Source organism: Prinia subflava, chromosome 13 (assembly GCF_021018805.1).
Source record: "Prinia subflava isolate CZ2003 ecotype Zambia chromosome 13, Cam_Psub_1.2, whole genome shotgun sequence".
Taxonomy (NCBI): Eukaryota; Metazoa; Chordata; class Aves; order Passeriformes; family Cisticolidae; genus Prinia; species Prinia subflava.
In genome coordinates, this window is record NC_086259.1 from 5,208,927 (window position 1) to 5,228,193 (window position 19,267).

At 50.8% G+C, this 19,267-nt stretch overlaps 1 protein-coding gene across 1 annotated transcript in view; it reads left to right on the forward strand.

The window, feature by feature from the left end:
* The window catches only part of LOC134557807 (hydrocephalus-inducing protein homolog), a 76,317-nt gene that overhangs the window by 20,036 nt on the left and 37,014 nt on the right, over nucleotides 1–19,267 (forward strand). Inside the window, exons 12-26 of the mRNA XM_063411072.1 lie at nucleotides 875–942; nucleotides 3,079–3,311; nucleotides 4,102–4,202; nucleotides 5,450–5,585; nucleotides 6,028–6,192; nucleotides 7,054–7,206; nucleotides 9,027–9,265; nucleotides 10,438–10,672; nucleotides 11,297–11,440; nucleotides 12,757–12,897; nucleotides 13,370–13,686; nucleotides 16,154–16,319; nucleotides 16,798–16,887; nucleotides 17,575–17,784; nucleotides 18,640–18,768. Of these exons, the coding sequence (XP_063267142.1) occupies nucleotides 875–942; nucleotides 3,079–3,311; nucleotides 4,102–4,202; nucleotides 5,450–5,585; nucleotides 6,028–6,192; nucleotides 7,054–7,206; nucleotides 9,027–9,265; nucleotides 10,438–10,672; nucleotides 11,297–11,440; nucleotides 12,757–12,897; nucleotides 13,370–13,686; nucleotides 16,154–16,319; nucleotides 16,798–16,887; nucleotides 17,575–17,784; nucleotides 18,640–18,768 (2,527 nt within the window). The remainder of the gene's footprint in view (nucleotides 1–874; nucleotides 943–3,078; nucleotides 3,312–4,101; nucleotides 4,203–5,449; nucleotides 5,586–6,027; nucleotides 6,193–7,053; nucleotides 7,207–9,026; nucleotides 9,266–10,437; nucleotides 10,673–11,296; nucleotides 11,441–12,756; nucleotides 12,898–13,369; nucleotides 13,687–16,153; nucleotides 16,320–16,797; nucleotides 16,888–17,574; nucleotides 17,785–18,639; nucleotides 18,769–19,267) is intronic.

A 19,267-nucleotide genomic window follows, 5' to 3' on the forward strand; every position in this document is an offset into this window, starting at 1 on the left:
CCCCAAACTGGTCATGGGATATTACTGCATAAGCAGCTTTCTCCTTGAGCAAGGGCAGGTGTCTCTTGTTGAGATGTGTAGAGCAGAGACAGTGGCAGTGCTGTGAACAGTTCACTGCTCCTTGGCTTGTAACCAGAAGTCAGAGTGGGCATTGATTGGCATCAGCCATGAAGTAAACTCATGTTGTGCAGCTTCAGGTGCTGATTTCAGTGGATGTTGGTGACTTTTGGAGTCTGTCTGCTGAGTGCAAGGACAGGTGACGTGGTGTGGTAGATTCAGGACACCCATGTTTTGTTGTTGAAGCTATTGCTCTTGACTGTGCCAGCCGGTGCACTGGTGACAAGCTGGTCCTTTCCTCTAGGATTCATCTGTCCACTGTGTAGAACTGCTGCTCTTTTCAGAGGATGTTTGGGGCTCCCCTGGCTTCATGTCTCAAAACTGTCTGTAATGATTGTGTGGGTCAAAATCTCCTGAGAAAGCTCCTCCATGGCAAGACCAGTTACAGCTAAGAAGTAGCAAAGCAGGGAGGCTGTGGCTGGAAAGGCTGGTTACAGAAGTTTGTGGGGATGCCTTTATGTCCATTACATCACAGATGGGCAAACTGAGGCACGGAGCCATGTCTGGGTGTGGGTTCAGGGTCCTTCATGGGACCACCAGCAACTCAGGGGCTTTTCCTGCCTGCCCTGTGCCCGAAGTCCCACTTGGCTCTAGGTGCCTCCTGTCCACATGGACACTGTGCTGAGCACATGGGGGTGTGTTGGTTTGAGAGCCACGGTGCCCCTGACACCAGGTTTGATGTCCCCAAGCCACGACAGCCGGAGGCTTTGCAATTCCCTTTAACCAAGCCGTTTCCTCTCTGTCCTCGTCATCGCAGGGGCCGTGTCATTGGACCGACTTTACAGTTCGACCCCAAAGCCATGAACTTTGGTGACATCTCCTTTGGTGAGTGTTCCCTGGGCTGGGACACAGCGGGAGGGATCTGTGCCTTCCAAAATGGAGCACTCGAACGTAAAAGCGTCCGGCACTCGTGTTCTGCCGCAGCAGCTTCTTCAGGCTGTGAACTGCAGGGCTGCTGGTGCCTCAGGAAGCATTTTGCCATTGTGGGATCAAATAGAACCAAGTATTTTCTGGTGTCTCTGTGATGGTTTAAAAGACAGATATCGCCAAGGAAGGCAGCAATCTTCCTGGAAGGGAAAGATGACCCCTTCCGTCCAAATTCTTATACCTTTGAAATTACAGGGCTTCCAGGCAAAAACCTGGGAAAATGAATAACAGTTCTTTACTAGAATATGTCAGGACAGCACAGACAACACAGACACCGCAATAACAGAAGTTTCCAACCTGCCATGACCTGTTTTCCCCCTTTGCTGTAGTTACGCTCACAGGCTGGAGGAGCTGTGGGCTCTGGCAGGGCAGTGATGCCCTCCCAGCCGGCACCAGCAGGGAGGGAAGGAAGGAGGAAATGGCTCCTTCTGCAAACTGCAGGCGGCAGGGGATCTCGGTCCTGCAGACAGCAGCGGGCAGAAGCGGGGGAGGCAGGCAGGTTCGATCGTGGTGCTGAGCTGCAGCCTAGTGAAGGCCCCGAGCACACAACGTCCCGCAGCACCGCGCTGCCGACCTTCCCGAGCCCCGCGCGGGAGGAGGGAAAGGTCTGCTCCTGCCAAACCTCAGGTCCGGCTTCACGACCACCCACAGCATCCCACCACAAATCCCAAAAAGCCCCGAATGGAAAAGCCCACCCCCACAGCCAAAACCCCCCCAAACCCCTATCCCCCTTCCCAGACCAAGGGGAAAATTCACAACGAAACCTAAACCCGTAACAATGAAGTTGCTGAACATTTTAGGAAAACTAATTGCCTTTCCTGAGCTGCTTCTTCCCACCCTGCATCACCACTGAGGCCCTTGTTAAGTTGTCTTTTCAAGAAGTGAAACAAGAAAGGCAACAGGTAGAAATACGGTTCTGTAGTAGAAGATTTATCCTGCTTAATCTGATTTCATTCCTAAAGTCTCTTCAGCTGAAGGCAGCTGTTGTCTCTTTGCTTCTTTTTAACTGTTGACTGTTGTCTGCATGTGGTGACCTCAGTCTCATCTGAGGTTTTGACATGTGTGTTTGTCCCTTTGTGCCTCTCTGCTGGAGTCCCTGCTGGGGCTGGCAGTGATCACTGTTGATGGGCACAGAGAAGCTCTGGGCTGTGCCTGCAGTTGTCTTTTCCCCCATTTGTGTTCAAAGGACTCTTGGTGAGCAGGCCTGGGGAGAAGTCTCCTCCCCACAGAGCTGGCCAGCCAAGCCAGATGTCCAGTGCAGAGCAGGTTGTGGCTGGTGTCCGGGCTCTGCAGGACATGCCCACCATGCATGGCTGCACCTCTGGCTTCCAGTATGGAAAGCAAATCTCAGAGCTAAGGCGGGGTAAACCCTTGCAGGCAGCAATCCCAGTGAGCAGCATGGGTGGGATGTCCCCATTTGTTGGGTCATGGTTCCTAATTGCTAATCTGGAAGCAAGGCTCAGGTTTGCCTCCGGTTGAGTGGGCTCTGAGCTGTCACAGCCTCAGTCTGTTTGGCCCAAACCAAGAGATGCCTTAAGGATCCTGCAGGGAGAAACTGCACTAGGGTGCTTTGCATCATGTTCTAGTTCCTGATTCCATCCTCACTTTTGTTTGCTGTAGCTTCTTCTCAATGACGACTCACTGTTTATGTATCTTGAAAACAGTGGGAGCACTGGCAAACTTAACAGGGAATTTTGCAGCTTGAATTTTCAGAGGAAATGCTTGGTGTGGGTGCACACTCATCAGTGAGAAATAGCTGGTGCTGGTTTGAGGCAGGTGGGGAAGCTCCTCCCCATCAGAAAGAGAGAAGCTTGCAGTGTTCAGCAGGGCTATGAGCAGGCGTTTTGAAGGTTGCAGTCTGGAATCGGTGTCAAAGGGAACTAAGTGACAATTAATTCCTCTTGCAGCTTCTCAGTGAGCTGTAGTTCAGATATGAAAGAGCTAAACTCCAGTCATGCTTTCATCCCACCAGGATATTCCCACCAGGAGGCATGACATAATTGGTGCCTAAGTGTGTTTGTGTCCTTTTCCTAGGCTTTCCCTACACCAGGACCTGTCGTCTCATTAACACCTCCGAGATGCCCCTGACGTTCCAGCTCCGCATGTCGGAGGATGGCACGCAGCCTGCTGTGAGCTGCTTTGATCAAATACGCAGCGACACTGACCCATCCTGGAGGGAGGGAATTCATTTTGATGCGGAGCCAAGGGAGTTTACAATGAGTCCCAGCCGAGGGACCCTCCTCCCCCAGGAACACCAGGATATCGAGGTATGGGAAGAGTCCAGCCTGTGGGGGTGAAGCTTCACTGGAGTGTGGGAGGGCTTTAGCTCTGCTGCCAGCTTGGAGCATTGTGTGAGTGAGAGATCTGCACTGCTGTGGGGCCTCTGTGAGCTGGGTTACTCGGGATGTTCCTGAAGGAGCACTGATTTGTTTCCAAAATCACAAGCTGAGATCAGGCACCAGATTGTCAAGTCCTGAAGCCATTCTTGTGTTTTTGAGAGCGATTTCTTTGCAAGTGGGCAGAGCAAGGATGAGGATGGAAGGTGGCTGTTAGAGAGATGTCATTGTATAAAGCAGTTTGCTTTTTTTCTTGGTCTCGTTTCTCCTCTCCTGGAGAGCAGAATGATTTGTGTTCACTGCAGGGATCTCCAGTGAAGACAAAAAGCTCTGCAGCCATGAGCTGCCCAGCACTTGCTGGGCCACACTTTGCCCTCAGCTTCCTGCTCTAAAGCTGAACTCATTCTGTTCGTCAGATTTCCCCTGCATTTATGTCATTGTAGTCAGGTGAAAAATTGGCCCCATAATTTGAAGACAGTGGTGCATAGAGCTTTAGTCTAAAGTTTTAATTTAGCTGACCTATCCCCTGATAGCAAGGTGTGCTTAACAAATCTGGTACTTGCCAGAAGGCTTTTGTACTCTCAGAGACTGTGCTCTGCATATGGACCAGCAGAAGAATGAAGGCAAAATCCTCCCCTTCTTTACCACGAAACAAGAACTGTAGGATATCATAGATGGGTAATGAGCTTTTGTAAGGAAGAATTTACTGCTCTTCCCCCAGGTGACCCTGTGTTCCAATTCCGTGATGGAATTCAACCGCAAACTGCTGGTGGACGTGGAAGGGATGGGCAAGGAACTGGCATCACTGATCATCGAGGCCAGGTACCAGCACTTCCCTGGCCTCCCCCAGCACACTTGGCTGCCTTGCACAGGCTTGGCTGGCTGCAGCTCCCAAGGAGAAGTGTTGTTTAATGACCTCATGTTCTGCCCAGCTGGGCATGAGAACAGCAGTGCTTGGAAAGCAGCCTGTGGTGAAAAGCACCCCTGCTCACAGCCCAGCACGGTCCTGGGCCTTTTTCTAAAGGGACCAGGAATGATATCGTTCATTGGCCTGGTTTTTGGTGCTTGAGGTGGAACAAATTTCCTGAGGGCCTCCTCTCTTTCTTCCTGCAAGAGATGGAGTTGTGCTGGGTTGCAATCACCCTGCATGGGTTTGGGACACACCAAACAGCCTGCTGAGAGTCAGGGTCTGATTCTGTTAATGAGGGCACGTGACAGTGGGGAGGTGGCTGACAGCAGGAGTGGTGAGGGCAAGATCTTGTGGGGGGAAATCAGCCCATGATGTGGCAGGTCAGCTCTATTTTTTCCCCTTCCCTCTGCTTCCCATTCTGAGCTTTGATATTCTCAGACTTAAACCAAAAGTTGTTGTTGCTGCAGCAGAATTCCATCCTGCTGTGCTGCTCTGGGTGTCAGTTTAATGACAAGAGGGATGCAGTTGCCTGGTGCTGTTCCCTCTCCCAGGCAGAGCCATCCAGTCAGTGCCTGGGCTGCAGTTTTGTCAAGCAGGTGCAAATGGGCACAGTCACTGCATGGACCTGTGAAGGACCGAGGGAGCTGCAGGAGCTGGGACAGAGTGATCACCCGCTCTGTAGGGCAGGTGGTGCCTCGTGCCCTCCAAGGCTGGGCAAACAGCTGAGTTCTCAGGCAGGGCAACAGCACCATGGGGAGAAGGAGGTCATTTTTACTGAGACACTGGAGTTGTGTGTTCCTGGAGCCTTAGTGAGCACTGATCCTTGTTGGAAAGGCTCCCCCAGAGCTCATGGATCACTGGGACTGTTATAGGAGTCCTTGGAAGCCTTCTTGGGTAAAGGAGGGGCTGAGGCAGCTGTGGGACAAAGTGCTCTGCCTGGGGCACTTGGCAGCCTCTGGGTGCTGCCTCTCAGGGTTTGCCTCTCCTTGACAAGACATGTTAGAGTGGGAAGACTTAGAATGCAATTTACCACTGTAGAGCTGTTAAATGTCTGTTTGGCAGTGACAAATGTGTTATGCTCCATTTGACAATCTTTGGGGGTAAAAGTTCTCCATTCCCTCAGTATCTCTGATTCCCTTGGGGTCATGTCTTTGCCCAGATGTGTCGTTCCTGAGCTGGAAGTAATACCCGAAATCCTGTCGTTCGATGAGTGCTACCTGAAGGTGCCATATGAGAAGAAGTTCTGCATTAGGAATACCACCGACCTTCCTGGCTGCTATGGGCTTATTCCCCAGGTTTGGCATCGCATCCACCACCTCCTCTCAAATATTGTTGAGCAGATTATTAGGGGAAAAAGGGGTTTGGATTAGTCCTTGCTGGTTTCTATTCAGTTTTAAAGAGCTGCTGAGAACAGGATCCTACCTGAATGTAAAGTTTAGGATGCAGTTTAACCTCCTGAGGAAACAGTTGAGGTTGTAGTCTTCAGGGTGTTTTCTTGTGGGAGATCTTAGAGGGTTGTGAAAGCTGCTGCATCCACAGACACCAGTGCCTGTGCTGGCAGCCTCCTTGCAGAACTCCCTGAAAATGCTAACCCTACAATTCATGCATCTTGTTTGTGCCTTTTACCTTTGTCCTGGGGATTTTTAAAAATGTAAGTTGCTGTTGTGGTGGATGTTAAGGAATTTGAAGTTTCTTCAGAGGTCCCTCTGAAGTTGCATTTGATTCTGTCCCTTCTAGAGACGCAAGGAGGACTCTCCTGTGTTCTACTCCAGCCCCAAACCCTGTGGGATTGTCCAGCCTTGGAGCACTGCAGAGATTCCTGTTCTAGTTGAAGTCCAAAAGCTGGGCAAGCACAGCACCGAAGTTCTTATCGGCGTGTTCGGGGATGAAAGAAACCCACTGGTGAGTGCCAGGGGAGGTGTGTGCCTTGTGCAACTCTCCCGGCAGGGTGCACAGTGTGCAGGGATTCTTCTGGGGAAAACAGGCACGGGCTGCTGTGGAGAAGGACAGCAGGGACTGGTGGCATAAACAGCTCATGCCTTATAGGTGGTAATGTCAGTGTCTGACCCAGAATGTAATTCATCTAAGCTGGAATTGAGGATAATTCTAGTTAATTAATCTTTAAAATGCTATTAACTTTGGAAGCATCTGTTTTAAAATGTCATCTCTCAGCACAAAAGAGGATGTCAGAAGACTTGTGGGAATCTTGAGCTTTCTGTAAAAAAAAGGAAAGTTGACATTTGAAGAGTAGTTGCAACGATTTAAACTTATATTAAAACATGAAAATGATGATGTCAGATTCCCTGGATGGCAGCAAACATCTGAACGTGAGCCATTGTGGCACTGCATGTAAATCAGTCAACAGGAAGGACAGGCAGTGCAGGCTGTGCCAGGGAGCCTGAAGTTTGACAAAACAGTTGCTTTCAACTATCAGGCTGCTTAAGAGGAGGGTTTCTCCCCACCAGAAGAACCAGTTGTTTAACTGTCAGCCTGATCTTAAATAGAGATTTCTTGCAAACCTTCTACCTTTGGGCCAATAATTTTGTAGGTTGAAAGTTTCTCTTACCATAATCCTTTTCAATTTGGAGGTGAATACATTTTGTTTTTCTTTCTTTTCCCAAAAGCTCAGCATTTCAGCTGGAGAGTGGTAGCTGACCCTAAAGAAATAACTTGAGTGGGGTTGAACTGTTTAAGCTTTTTTAGGTTTCCCTGTTGTGGTTTGATTTTTTTTTTTAAATTTTTCTTGCCTGCTTTCTGGAACAGAGAACAACACTGTGGGGTGTTGGACGGCTGGCAGCAATCTACCCAAGTCCTAGGCGGATAGAGTTTGGCAGAACCCAAGTGCTAAAGCCTAAATCACAACATTTTTGGCTCATCAACGAAGGTCTCGTGGACACAGACTTCAGGCTGGAGATTGTAAGTATCTGTGGGGCTGTCTTCCAGGGAAATTGACTGGTCAGTAGCAGCCGTGACTTGGTTTTTATCTGCAAGATTTCCATATCTCCCTGTGTGAGAGGAAGCAAGATACTGCAGTATTCCATCTGGGCAAGGCAAGAGGAACCTGGCTCTGGAGTGGTTTTAGCTGGGGCACCCATCAGTGAAATCAAGTGCAGAGATGTTCAAGAAATTCATCTTGATTATGTTAACAAGTTCTCCCTTAATTTTGTGGAAGGTCTTTAGCTGCGTGTGTCACATTTTTGGAGCTCAGAGATCAAGAGAAACCTGTGGTCCTTTGCTCCTCAGAGAGCATGGATTTCCCTGTGGTTTCCCTGGGCCATCTTCATTTGCTTTGTGCCAAACTGCTGTTCATAGCAGAGAAGAGGGTGTGAGGTCTGTCCTCAGACTGCTCGTGGGGAGGCAATTTTCACACCTCCTGTGGGTCAAGCCAGTTGGGCTGTCCACACAAAGACATCCGTGGGGGTTGTGCACCTTCACAGGCTGTGGTCTCTGTGCCACTGAAGAGCATCTTTGGGGGCAGCTGCAGAGAAAGGCTGTTCAATATGTGGAGGCTGCACAGGGCAGAAGGAGCTGGGGCTGCTCCCCTGGCAGGGGGAGCAGGGCTGGTGCAGCCAGGAAGGGCTTGTAGGCCGGGGCTGGGTGGGATGTCTGCTGGAGGGGGAGATCTATGAGGGGCTTGAGGTTTCTTCTTCATGCTGGGTGTGTTGAACTTGGAGCTGGTTAAAACCTGATCCTACGGACTTGTTTGTGTCTGTGGATAAAGCATCAGGCCGTGTGGGAGAGTCCAGCCACAGCCTCCTGGGCCAAGGAGGAGGGACGTGAATTTTCCTCCTGCAGCTTTTCCAGCTGTTTGGGGGATAAATGTAACCTTAAAGTGAGGGATTTTTCCAGGGCAGCTTTCTGTTAACTTCACAATGAAATTCTGCTTTCCATCTCTTCAGGGAGCAATGCACCTTGGCTGGGTGGTCATGGTGTGTAAAGGAGGGGCTTCACATGCTCATACCAGGGCTGGACACATAGAGCTGTGCCTGTGCAGCTGTGCTGGTGCAAGGCCTTTCCTCCCTCCTTTGGGCAGCTTCCAGCTCTCTTGCCCAATCCATGAAGTCCATGAGAAAGCAGAGGACAAGAGTTCCTGGGAAGACTGGGTCATGCTCACAGAGCACGTCATCCAGTTTTCTTTTTGCTCCCTGCTTTCCTGCTCTGCTATGACCTCATTTAGAGGTGGCTTTTCCAAAGCAGAGGGCACTGGGGCACCTCTCTACAGCTCAGATCAGTGGGAAGGGAGGGCTTCAGTCCTTTAGGGGATGTTGAGAAGCACTGATGGCCCCTTGGGAAAGAATAGTTTGGTGTTGGGGTTTTGCTCAGCTGGTTTTGCAGAGATATTCTTCAGGCTCTCAGCAGTATCCTCCAGCCGTGTGGTTTCTGCAGTGGGATTTGAGCAGTCATGACTTCCTCTGGCCCTGAGCCTTTGTGAGAAGCCAGGAGAAAGAAAGCAGCTTTCCTTGGCACACACTCCAGAGCAAGACTGGGGAAGGAACACTGTCCTGAGGATAAGTGTCCCTTGGGTTGGGCAAAACTGGGTTGATTAGGTGAGAGTGTGTTAAAGGAGGGGAAAATACAGGTTGTATCAGCTCTGCTGTTGCCCGATACTGCAGCTTAAATTTAGGTAAATTAAGCCTTTAGGATTATTATTCTCCCCTCTTTAGTCTTTCTTATATCCCACAAGAGACCAGGGTGTGTGGTTTCCACCCTAAATGTATATTATGCTTGTCTTACAGGTAAAGAAACCCCATTGCTATGTCATTGAACCCAGAGAAGGAGTGATCCCAGCTAGGGGTGAGGTTCCTGTGACTATCACAGCAACCCTGGATGACACTGGGTTTTTTGCTGATGATATCCAGCTGTTCATTTGGAACAGCCTTTGGACCACCTTCTTCATTGAGGCTTCTGGCATTGGCACCACAATTGTCACAGACAAACCATTAGGCCCAGAGCTCAACTTGGGATACCAATTCAGGTAGGAGATCTCTCCACTCCCACCTCTCCTCCTGTCTCAGCAAGGAGCAGTTTTACTGTAGTCCTTCAGGCAAGATCTTCTTCAGCGTTCAAAGTCCCTGACTCCTTCCCTGAAGGCAAAGATTCCTTTAGAAACACGTGATGGCCAGTTGAGAGTTGTTAGATACCCTCAAAAACCACTGCAAGGGAAACCAGTTGCCAAATTGCCACTGAATTAATTCTCTTTAGTTCTAACACATTTATGTCCTCTCTTGATCAAGTAATGCTCTCGCAGGCTCCCCCAGAACAAAAGGTTCCTGAAACGGCGCCTGGGTGAGGCGGTCCCTCCGTGTGGGTGAGGGACCAAGGGAAGATGGCATCACACCCTTCCCTTCTGAAGTGGCACCTCCCAGGCAAACAGGGGCCCCGGGAACAAAGAGACAGGAGGGTGACAACCCCCTCTGGGAAGGCAGGAGCCCACAGAGCAGCTCCAGAGGCAGATGGAAACTTGCTGGTTTGAGTGGGGTCTGCACCGCCGCTTCCTCCCGCTGCTCGTGGGCTCTGCTGCTGCCCTGCTCTGCCCAGGACCTTGCTCGTTTTTCCGCTGCCAGCAGAGTTTGCAAAGTTCACTTCCAAACAGTTTCTGATTGCAAAATGAAGTTTCTACAAATGCCTACCAGTGCTAAACCAAAACTGCTACGAACGAGAGAGGCCCTGCTCCCCTGGTTTCCTCTCCTGGAGCAGACAGATGATTTTTAGCAGCTGGCTGGGATCATCCAGAAACTGCCTCTGAGTCGGCTTTTAGAAATGCCTGCCATCATACCCCCACACACAAGGGTCCCAAGTGCAGGATCTCGAAGATTCAGTAACAGTTTCAGGTGCAGATTAATACAAAATACATTAACAGTATGAATCACCCCAGAACAAACATTTTGGAGGAAAACACCAGGTCCTCTTAGCCTCACCTGGCTAAGTGGAGCTAAATGCTGCACTACCATTGGAAACATATTTCTCTTTGCAATAATAATGACATCAGAAGGGCAGCTTATCAGACACTGTTTCTGGTCCACATTAAGAGCTCAAAAGGAAGATAGTCTCCAAGCTGTTAACACCTCAGATTGCTCACTGGGAGCAATCTGATGGCAAGGGAAATAGCTACTCCCATACTATTTTCCATCCTGCCTTCTATTCTAGCCTCCTTCCCTGTACCCGTCGGTTCAAACTGACAAACAGGGGCCACCATTTCCAACGGCTCTTCTGGAAGGTGGAATGCTACCACCCAATCAAAGAGACGGGCTGGAGGGCCACAGCCCTCCGTCAGCAGATCAAACATGCCACCCCTGCCTTTGGGCTGGAGCCATGGCTGATGGAGCTGCAGCCAGGCCAGTCTGTGGACGTGGTGCTGCAAGGCTTCTCCAACATCCCGCAGGTGAGGTCTCCACCACGGGCTGAGCCTGGGGAACCATCAGATCCCCTCCCCTGGGCTTGTTCCACAGTCCCTTGACATTTGCCTGGGAAAATGAGCAGGGGCCTTCAAGAAACTGGTTTAAGACCACACGTTTCTGTGGCAGCACCAGTTGCTTGCCTTGCTGGCCACCCTCAGACCAGCTAAGGCTTCCTTGTGATTCCACAGCCACCAAAACCCAGTGCTGATCCCAAAGTAGGGGTGGAAGAACATACTGCTCTTTCGGGGCAAGCAGTGTTGCATGCTTAGTCAGCAAGGAAGGGCAGAGACATAAGTTACACTTAGACTAGGAGCCCAAAAAGAAAGTGAATTAAACAAGTGCCAAGTGGTTTATCTGGGATAAGCACAGAGTGAAAACAAAGCCATGTGAAGGGAGGGAGTTTCTCACAAGTGCCTTTTCTGGCTATTGGGGTGCAGTGCTACAGACAACTGAGTGCAGAATAAAAAAGCTGCATCACAGGAAGAAGAGCGGGCAGTGACCATAACTCTGTGGCAGGAGTAGGGCCCGTGGTGGGTGCTGAGGCAATGCAGGGCATTTGCTGGATGCCCTGCCACCGCCCACTGGTGACAAGTGACTCTTGCCTGCAGGCGGTGCGGGATTATGTGGTCTGTGAAGCCGCCATTGGGACAAGCAGCAGGACAAACAAGATAATAGAAACAATCATTACCTGCCAGTTTATTGATCCCTCTATAGAAGTATCAGCCAGACGATTTTCTTTCCGGGTGGAGAAGGTAAGTCTCTGGATTGCATCCTGACATTTAACAGCATGGCTGAGGGGGTTGTGTGCTTGTGTTAAAGCCCCTCTTTACCCTTCCAGAGGCACTTTGTAAAGTGAGTGAAGATGCTTTTAGAGATGAGACTGATATTTAACATCCCCAAAGTAAAATTGCAGTTAAAACTGCACTGCCATGGGGGATCGTGGCCGTTTCCAGAGAAATGCCAGTTTCTCTGCTCACTGTAAAGGGAGGTTTTTTTAGGATGCCCCAAGGCACGCTGATGTCTGTACACCAGTGCTGTAGGGAAGCTGGGAAAAATGGAGATTCCTGTGAATTCCTCAGGCTGACAAGGAAAAACCCATCATCTTGTGTGTCTCTTTGCCTTCTCTGCTTCTCTTGCATGACATGTATGGGACAGCTATATGGTATAGCTCTGTGCATTTCCCTAAGCCTCACCTGCTTCAAAGGACCCCCAGACACCCTGCAGCTGCAGTGATGAGAGCACTGAGGCAGAGCAGGTGCCCTTGAGTCTCTGGGTCCCAAGTCCAGCATCATCTTTCCCTCTCCTGCAAGTTGTCTGAAAAAGAGAAGATGTTTCCTTAGTTGGTTTCTGTAATTTCAGGCCTCTCCTCTGGTTCCCAGGCTTCACTGAAGTACAGAATCCCTGGAGCAGGCAGTTCAGGTGTAATTAGAAGCTTTTCAGCTCTCCTTGATTCTGCCTGGGTTCTGCTTGATGCTACACAGACAAACTGATTTATTGTGTGCTATGGCACAGCACCTGTTTGATATCAGGACATCCAGAACTAGTTTTCCAAACTCTTTGGTTTCTCTAGACCATGCAGGAAGCCCAGCACAATGCAGAGACAGGAAGGAAGAGCCTAGGCTGACTGTAGCTTTGAGACCACAGACATGTTGTCCCTGTAGCAGGGGCTGCAGGACACATCTTGCAGACAAACTGCTTTTATGAGCCAATAAGGTTGTAAGAAATAACTGTATGTGAGTGAAGATCATCTAGGGCTGTTCTGCCCAATAGAGAGACAAAAGTGGAGACAAACGGTCTGGATTCACTTTCTGCTCCAGATCTTGTTCAAGCAGCCGCCTCCTCTCAGGGTCCTATTCCCTCATCTGTACGTGGGAGTGTTTCCTTGTCCCCCAGAGGATGCTGTGGTTTCTAAACATGAAAAGCATCTGCTATAAGGAAAATCTCCTGGAAGGGTAGAAACAAACAGACATGTATGCTCTTCTGGGACTGAAAACTGCGAGATGCAGCAGAAGCAGAAGGCGGTCTATGGCTAGCTGAGGTTGTTTTCCCTTGTCTCCTGTTTCCATAGAAACCCAGTGATGTCCTGACTCTGCAGTACAAGCCTTTGGCTATAAAAAACACCTGCTGCCTGCCACTCGACCTTATGCTGGACTTGGAGCAGCCGTTTCTGGTCTGCAATGCGGACCAGCAGCCCCTCCCAGCTGGCCAGGTGAGCAGCCCTGGACTCCTCCAGTGGGGTTTGAGGAGGAGGGATGTGGTGGTGCACTTCTTTTGGGAGGTCCTTGAGTCAAGAAGTTTATTCTGTAGCATCAGCAGTGGGATGGCCTGAGCTGCATCAGCAGAGCTGCTGAAGGAATCCAAATCTTGTCTGAATTGAGAAGGCACAAGGAGAAGGGAGCAGGCATCTAGGTCAGGGCAAGCTATGTAGTGAAGGTGTCTCCTGAAAAGCATCCCAGCTCTCCAGCAGCCACCCCCTTGTACTGCTGCTGAGCACAGAAACGTGGGCCTGAGGGAATCCTGGACTGGAGTGTGGTGCCTGCAGTCAGACCCTTGCTGTCAAGAAATGAATGATGAACTGAGAAGCCCACGCTGGGCTCACACTAGCAGCATTTACTGTTTCATGCTGTCAGACCTTGGGATGTCATCCCACAGGTGATTCATTACTGTTCCTCTCCTTGCAGCCCGTGACAGTGGATGTAGGGGAGACCTGTCATCTCTGCATCGCATTTGACCCAGCTTATAAACTGGATTTTAAGAGCTGGAAAGAAAAGAAGGTCTTGAAGATAGAAATGGTCAGGGGCCATCCTTCTGTGGAGCATATCACCCTCCACGGAGAGGTCCACTTCCCAAATCTCCAAATCCAGCCCAGCACCCTGAAGTTTGGCTGGATCGTGGCTGGCACTAGAGAAGTGCGTTCTCTGGAGATGAGCAACTGCAGCCCGCTGCCTGTCCAGTACCACTGGTCATTCCAGGCAGACAGCCAGGTGAACAGGCTGAGGTATGTGCACCTTTGGCCTCTCCTTGAAGCTCTTCTTCCTGGTGTCCTGTTTGTACTTTGCAAAGAACAAAGCTGTTTGCCTAGGATCTGACAAACTGCTTTGACTTGTCCTTGTGCAAATAACACGGACCAGCTGTGGTCTGGCTGGATGCTCAGGGAATAGGTTTTCCACCAATTTGGTGCTCATGGTGGTTTGCCCTGGGAAGGAAAGCTGGGGCAAAGGCTGCTTTCTCAGACCTCTGTGGCCTGAGGCACTGTCCACCTTGATGAAGGGCTCCTAGTCCCAGCTCCCACAGTGCTGCTTGAGGCCCTTTTGGCCCCTCTGCTTTGGGATGGGCCCTCTCTGCAGGAGCTGCTCTCTGCTCCTTGCCTTCCTCCCTTGCATTGTGCTGGAGGTTGCCCAGAAAGTCCCAACGCCAAAGAAAGAGCTGTTTAGCACCTGGGCTGATGCTGAACATCTTGTTACCTTCCCTTTCCTTTTTTCCTGAGACAGCTCCTTTAGTGCCAGGACGATTTCTTTCCCAGGGGTCAGCTTTCAGTGGACACCTTGGATTCTTCACTCCCCTTTTTTTGTGACACTTGTTACTTGTTTTGACTTTTCCCCACTGCAACATGGTCTTTATGGGTTCTGTACTGCTTGACAGCAGGATTTATTCATCACATCATGTCCTATCCCTGCCTCCTACTCCACAAGTTTGGAGTAAAAAATGTTGTCTGGGCACCGTGGTCCTGGGAAGTTGTTTCAAACCATTCATTTAAACTAAAGACAGTGGAATAGATGATTAGGGATCTCTTGGGGGTTCTGATGAGAGAGAATCTCACCCAAAAATGAAACCCAGCCTTAAATAACAAGCTACAAAGCTAAAGACAGTTATTCTTTGGGGAGCAGGCACTGAATGCCTGTCTGGGAATGGAGCATCCAGGTTGTGGATGCATCAATATCTTCATTAATGACATGGATGAGGGGATTGAGTCTTTCATTAGTAAATTTGCAGATGACACTAAGCTGGGAGCGTATGTTGATGTGTTGGAAGGTAGGAAGGCTCTGCAGAGAGACCTGGAACGGTTGGATGGATGAGCAGAGTCCAGTGGGATGAAGTTTAATAAGTCCAAGTGCCAAGTCCTGCATTTTGGCCACAAAACCCCCCTGCAGCACTCCAGGCTGGGGATGGTGTGGCTGGACAGGCAGAAAGGGACCTGGGGGCACTGGTGACAGCAGCTGAACATGAGCCAGCAGTGTGCCCTGGTGGCCAAGAAGGCCAGTGGCACCGAGCCTGGATCAGGAATGGTGTGGCCAGCAGGAGCAGGGAGGTCATTCTTCCCCTGTCCTGGGCACTGGTGAGGCCACACGTCGAGTGCTGTGTGCAGCTCTGGCCCCTCAGTTTAGGAAGGGCCTTGAGACGCTTGAGCGCGTCCAGAGGAGGCACCGAGGCTGGTGAGGGGCTTGGAACACAAGGCCTGTGAGGAACGGCTGAGGGAGCTGGGGGTGTTCAGCCTGGAGAAAAGGAGACTCAGGGGTGACCTCATCACTCTGTACAGCCTCCTGAAAGGTGGCTGCAGTCAGGTGGGGTTGGTCTCTTTCTCCAGGCAACAACTGACAGAACGAGAGGACACAGTCTTAAGCTGCACCAAGGGAAATATAAGTTGGATATTAGGAAGAAGTTTTTCAGAGAGAGTAATAAAGTATTGGTATGGCCTACCTGGGGAGGTGGTAGAGTTGCCATCCCTGGATGTGTTTAAAAAAAGACTGGGTGTGGCACTCAGTGCCATGGTTTAGTTGAGGTGTTAGAGCATGGGTTGGACTCGATGATCTTGAAGGTCCCTTCCAACCTAATGATTCTTTGATTCTGTGATTCTGCGTGTGACTGTGTGGGGAGCACTTACAGCTCAAGCAGGGTGACAGGCAGGCAGGGCACAACTGTGTCCCTCACATGGCATTAGAAACACAAGCAGAGTTACCCTGAGCACCTGCTTCAATTTAAAATGGGAATGTGACCTGAGTCACGTGGGAGTGTTGGAAAATGTCAACCAACCCCTCCCAACACTGTCAGGGAAACATTCCTGATAAATACCTGGTAGAGCTGCAGAGTTTCTGGTGTTGGGCACTGGGGGTTGCGCTGGCTCACCACTGGCCGGGTCTGTCCCTTGGTGCCTCAAATCTCCCCTTTTTCTTGCCTTCTCTGTCTTTTCCTCTCCCACTGTGCTTTTTGCATCCCCACAAGGTGTTCGTCCCTGTCCTCTGTAGTTCCTCAATGCGAGCAGTTGCAGCTGCCTGCACCGCTGCTACCTCGGTGTCAGCCCTGGGCTGCCTTTAGAGGGGACCTGCTCCAGCCTGGCTTGGGAAGGGCTGGATCAAAGCATTTCTCAGTTCAACGCACCCTGGGTCTGCATCCTGACCAGGAGCTACTCGTGCAGGTGTCCCTCCCTCCCACGGCAGGTCTCTGTTCACAGTTACGTTATTTTCCAGATATGACCCTTACCCACCTGAATTCAAACCCGAACCACCAAAGCTGACATCGTTCTCTGTGGATCACCCGGCAAGTCGATGGAGACGCTTCAAGAGTAGAAATGTCACAGCCCTGGAAGAATTGCAGAGTGAATTGCAGAATTTTCCCCAATCTTCAGAAACAGAGGTAGATTTTCTTGTATACCTACTGCTTCTGTTGCCTCCCCAGCTTGCCACCAACAAGTCATGCTTATGCTGGCCTCCCTTTTTGCTGCCCTGCTGTCCTTTGCCCTGAGAGTGGACTGGGCAGCAGGGCCAGTGGCTGGACGTGTGTGGAAGGGAGAAATAGGAGAGCTTTCCTTGGAGAACCCTGCTCAGATCCTTTGTTGAGTGTGGGATTTTTTTGCCTTGCTTTCTTCACAATGTAAGATGAGGCTTTCATCTGCGTCATGATGATAAGACCTCGAGCTTCTTTGCCAGAGCAAGCTGGGATGAGTCCTGCTCTCCATGTACCCCCTTCCCAACCCAGCCAGACTACCTGTTTCCAGATCTCTGCTTTCACCCGAGAGCTGGTATTGCCGTGGTGGCCCTGAAGCTGTCTGACAACATGAGACTTTGCAAAGTGGCTGTCTCTTCCTCCTAGCATAGAATGGCTTGTTTTTCAGGTGCCAACACATGCCTGGGCGAAGTATTGCACCCAACCAGGAGTCAGCTTACATATTCATGTACCGTACACTCCCCTCGAAGTGGAGGAGGTAAGAGGGAATCTGTCTCACTTCCACATTTTCAGTGTGGCAAGCAAGGCTGTAGCTGCCAGTCCCAGTGGGGGCCCACAGAGGGGCCTCACATCCCTCCAGGCCCATCACAAAGTGCTGCTGGAGCAACTGGTTGTTGGAGAGGCCATGCAGGACATGTTGTATGGGTGCCCAAGGGTGCTGTGCAGCACCTATGGAGGGCGCCGCTCCCCTTGGACCTCATCAGGTGGTCCACAGGAAATTTGTGCTGTAGCACCTTGAGAAAGCAGCATAGAAATCAGAGAGAGAGGGAGGGAAAAGCCTCAGGAGTCAGATGAGCTGGGGTGGAGTCCTTCACTGAGCTCCCTGAGCTCCAAGAGCTGTCACTATGAGTCTCCTCCTTTTCTAGAAGCAGTAAAAATGCTTTTTAAGGGCAAGTTGGGCATCAGAGAGAATTGCTGCTGCCAGGAGGCATCCCAGTTCATTTTAATGTAGTGTATTAATTAATGCATTGATCTGTGAGTATGGGAGAAGATCTTCCCCATGGTCCCTCCACTGGTCAGTGGCATGGACGCAGGATGAGGTTAGGACCATTCTGGCTGTGTTTGAGGAATAGACCCCTCCAGCTAGAGCTGCACTTTGCTCCAAGATGCTCTTCTGTATCCATTTCCATGCTCAGCACCTCAGTCTCTCCTGTCCTCCGCCCAGGCTTTCAGTATCCAGCCGCTGTCAGGTGTGCTGCAGCCGGGAGAGAGACAGGAGGTCTCCTTCACCTTCACTGGCCACCTCAACATCAGCGCCGATGTCACAGCACTGTGCCACGTGGACGGAGGCCCCACCTACAGTGTGAAGGTGACTGGGAAGGCCACAAATGTCAGCTACTCCCTGAGTTGCCGGGAGATCGACTGCGGCTTACAGGTAGCACACACATCCCTGGCACAGCTCCCTGCCCTGCAGCCACGGCCAGCGGGTCCCTGCCCACCTCGGTCCGGGGCTCCCTCCCCTTCCCAGCCCCTTTGTTGGCTCTGGACTTGGAAGTACAACCTTTGAGGGACACATCCAGCATCCAAGCTGCTTTCAAATGTCCGTCTCCAATCCTCTCCAAAATGCTGGGAATGCCTCTTTTTCAGGGTACCTAATGCTGCCTCCAGGGTTCCAGTGGGGATACTCTGAGGGGCATGTCCCTGAGACATCCCTCTGCTGATCCACTCCTAAAGCCTGACCTCCAAGGACATGCTCCTGTCTAAAGCTCTGGCTTAATCCAGACAACAATCAGGGGAAGAAGCTGGGCTTCCAGTCACTATAGTTGCAGAAACTGTCCCAGAATAATCCCCACTTCACTCTTTTTTGGCCGAAAGCCCACAGATATTTCTAGCTGCTGGCCCTGTCTGTGTTGCCCTGTGTGACTCCCTTGTTGCATGTATATTGCTTGCCAATACTTGCATGCAGGTGCCTTTTCTTCTGGAATGCCTCAGTGCTGTCCCTGTTTCTCCTGGCTGTTGGTGAGCCCTCAGAGTGCAGGGGGCCTGTGTCCCCTGGTTCATTTCTGACTGGCCCTCACGTGGTTCTTACCACACCTCTGTGTGCTGCCAGAGCTCCCTGGTGCTGTGCAGGTGCCCTGTGCCTGGGGCTTCCCCTGGTTCCCAAGTGCTCCTATCTCCTCCCTGGTCCCTGCTCCCATCATGGATCTGCTTTCAACCCCAGGACAGAGGAAGGGGATTTCCAGCAGCAGGCCTGAGTCTGTAACTTCCAGCTCCTACGCCTTCTTTCCAGGTGTCTAATGAAATTCATCACAGCAAGGTCACCCTGACAAACACCAGCCCGATTGAATTCAACTGGGAGCTAAAGCCTAGCACTGCAGACCAAGATCTGCCTGGTCTGTTTCTGGTCGACCCCACCATGGTAAGTAGCACAAGTGACTGACCCCAGCCCTGTGTCAGGTGGCCCAAGAGAGTATTAAAGGGAAAAAAAGGGAGGGGAAGGGGCAAAAAAGTCGGAGGGGAAAACCTCAAACCAGCCATGAGAGAGAGGGCTGTAAGCAATTTCAGCTGGGGACAGAGAAGATCCAACAAGTGCTCTCCTGATAGACTCCCCCATGGCCTTGGCTGGTGGCTCTGCTGTCACAGGGCAGACGCCGGCATGAGGCACAAGTGTGTTGGTCACTGTCCTGTCCTGCTGTAGGGGGAGTAGAGGAGAATTCTTTTTGATAGATTTCTCAGGTGAAAGGAAGGCATAAACGCAGCAAGTATTATATCTGAAATTTGTTTCTTGATGAAGAAAGGGTATGATCCCGACCAGAAAGGGATAGAAAAGAAAGCAGAGAGAGAAAACGAGAAACGGAGAGAGTAACAGAAGACAGGGACAGAGCGTTACCGCTAGAAGCCTGGGGCGCTGTGTCGGC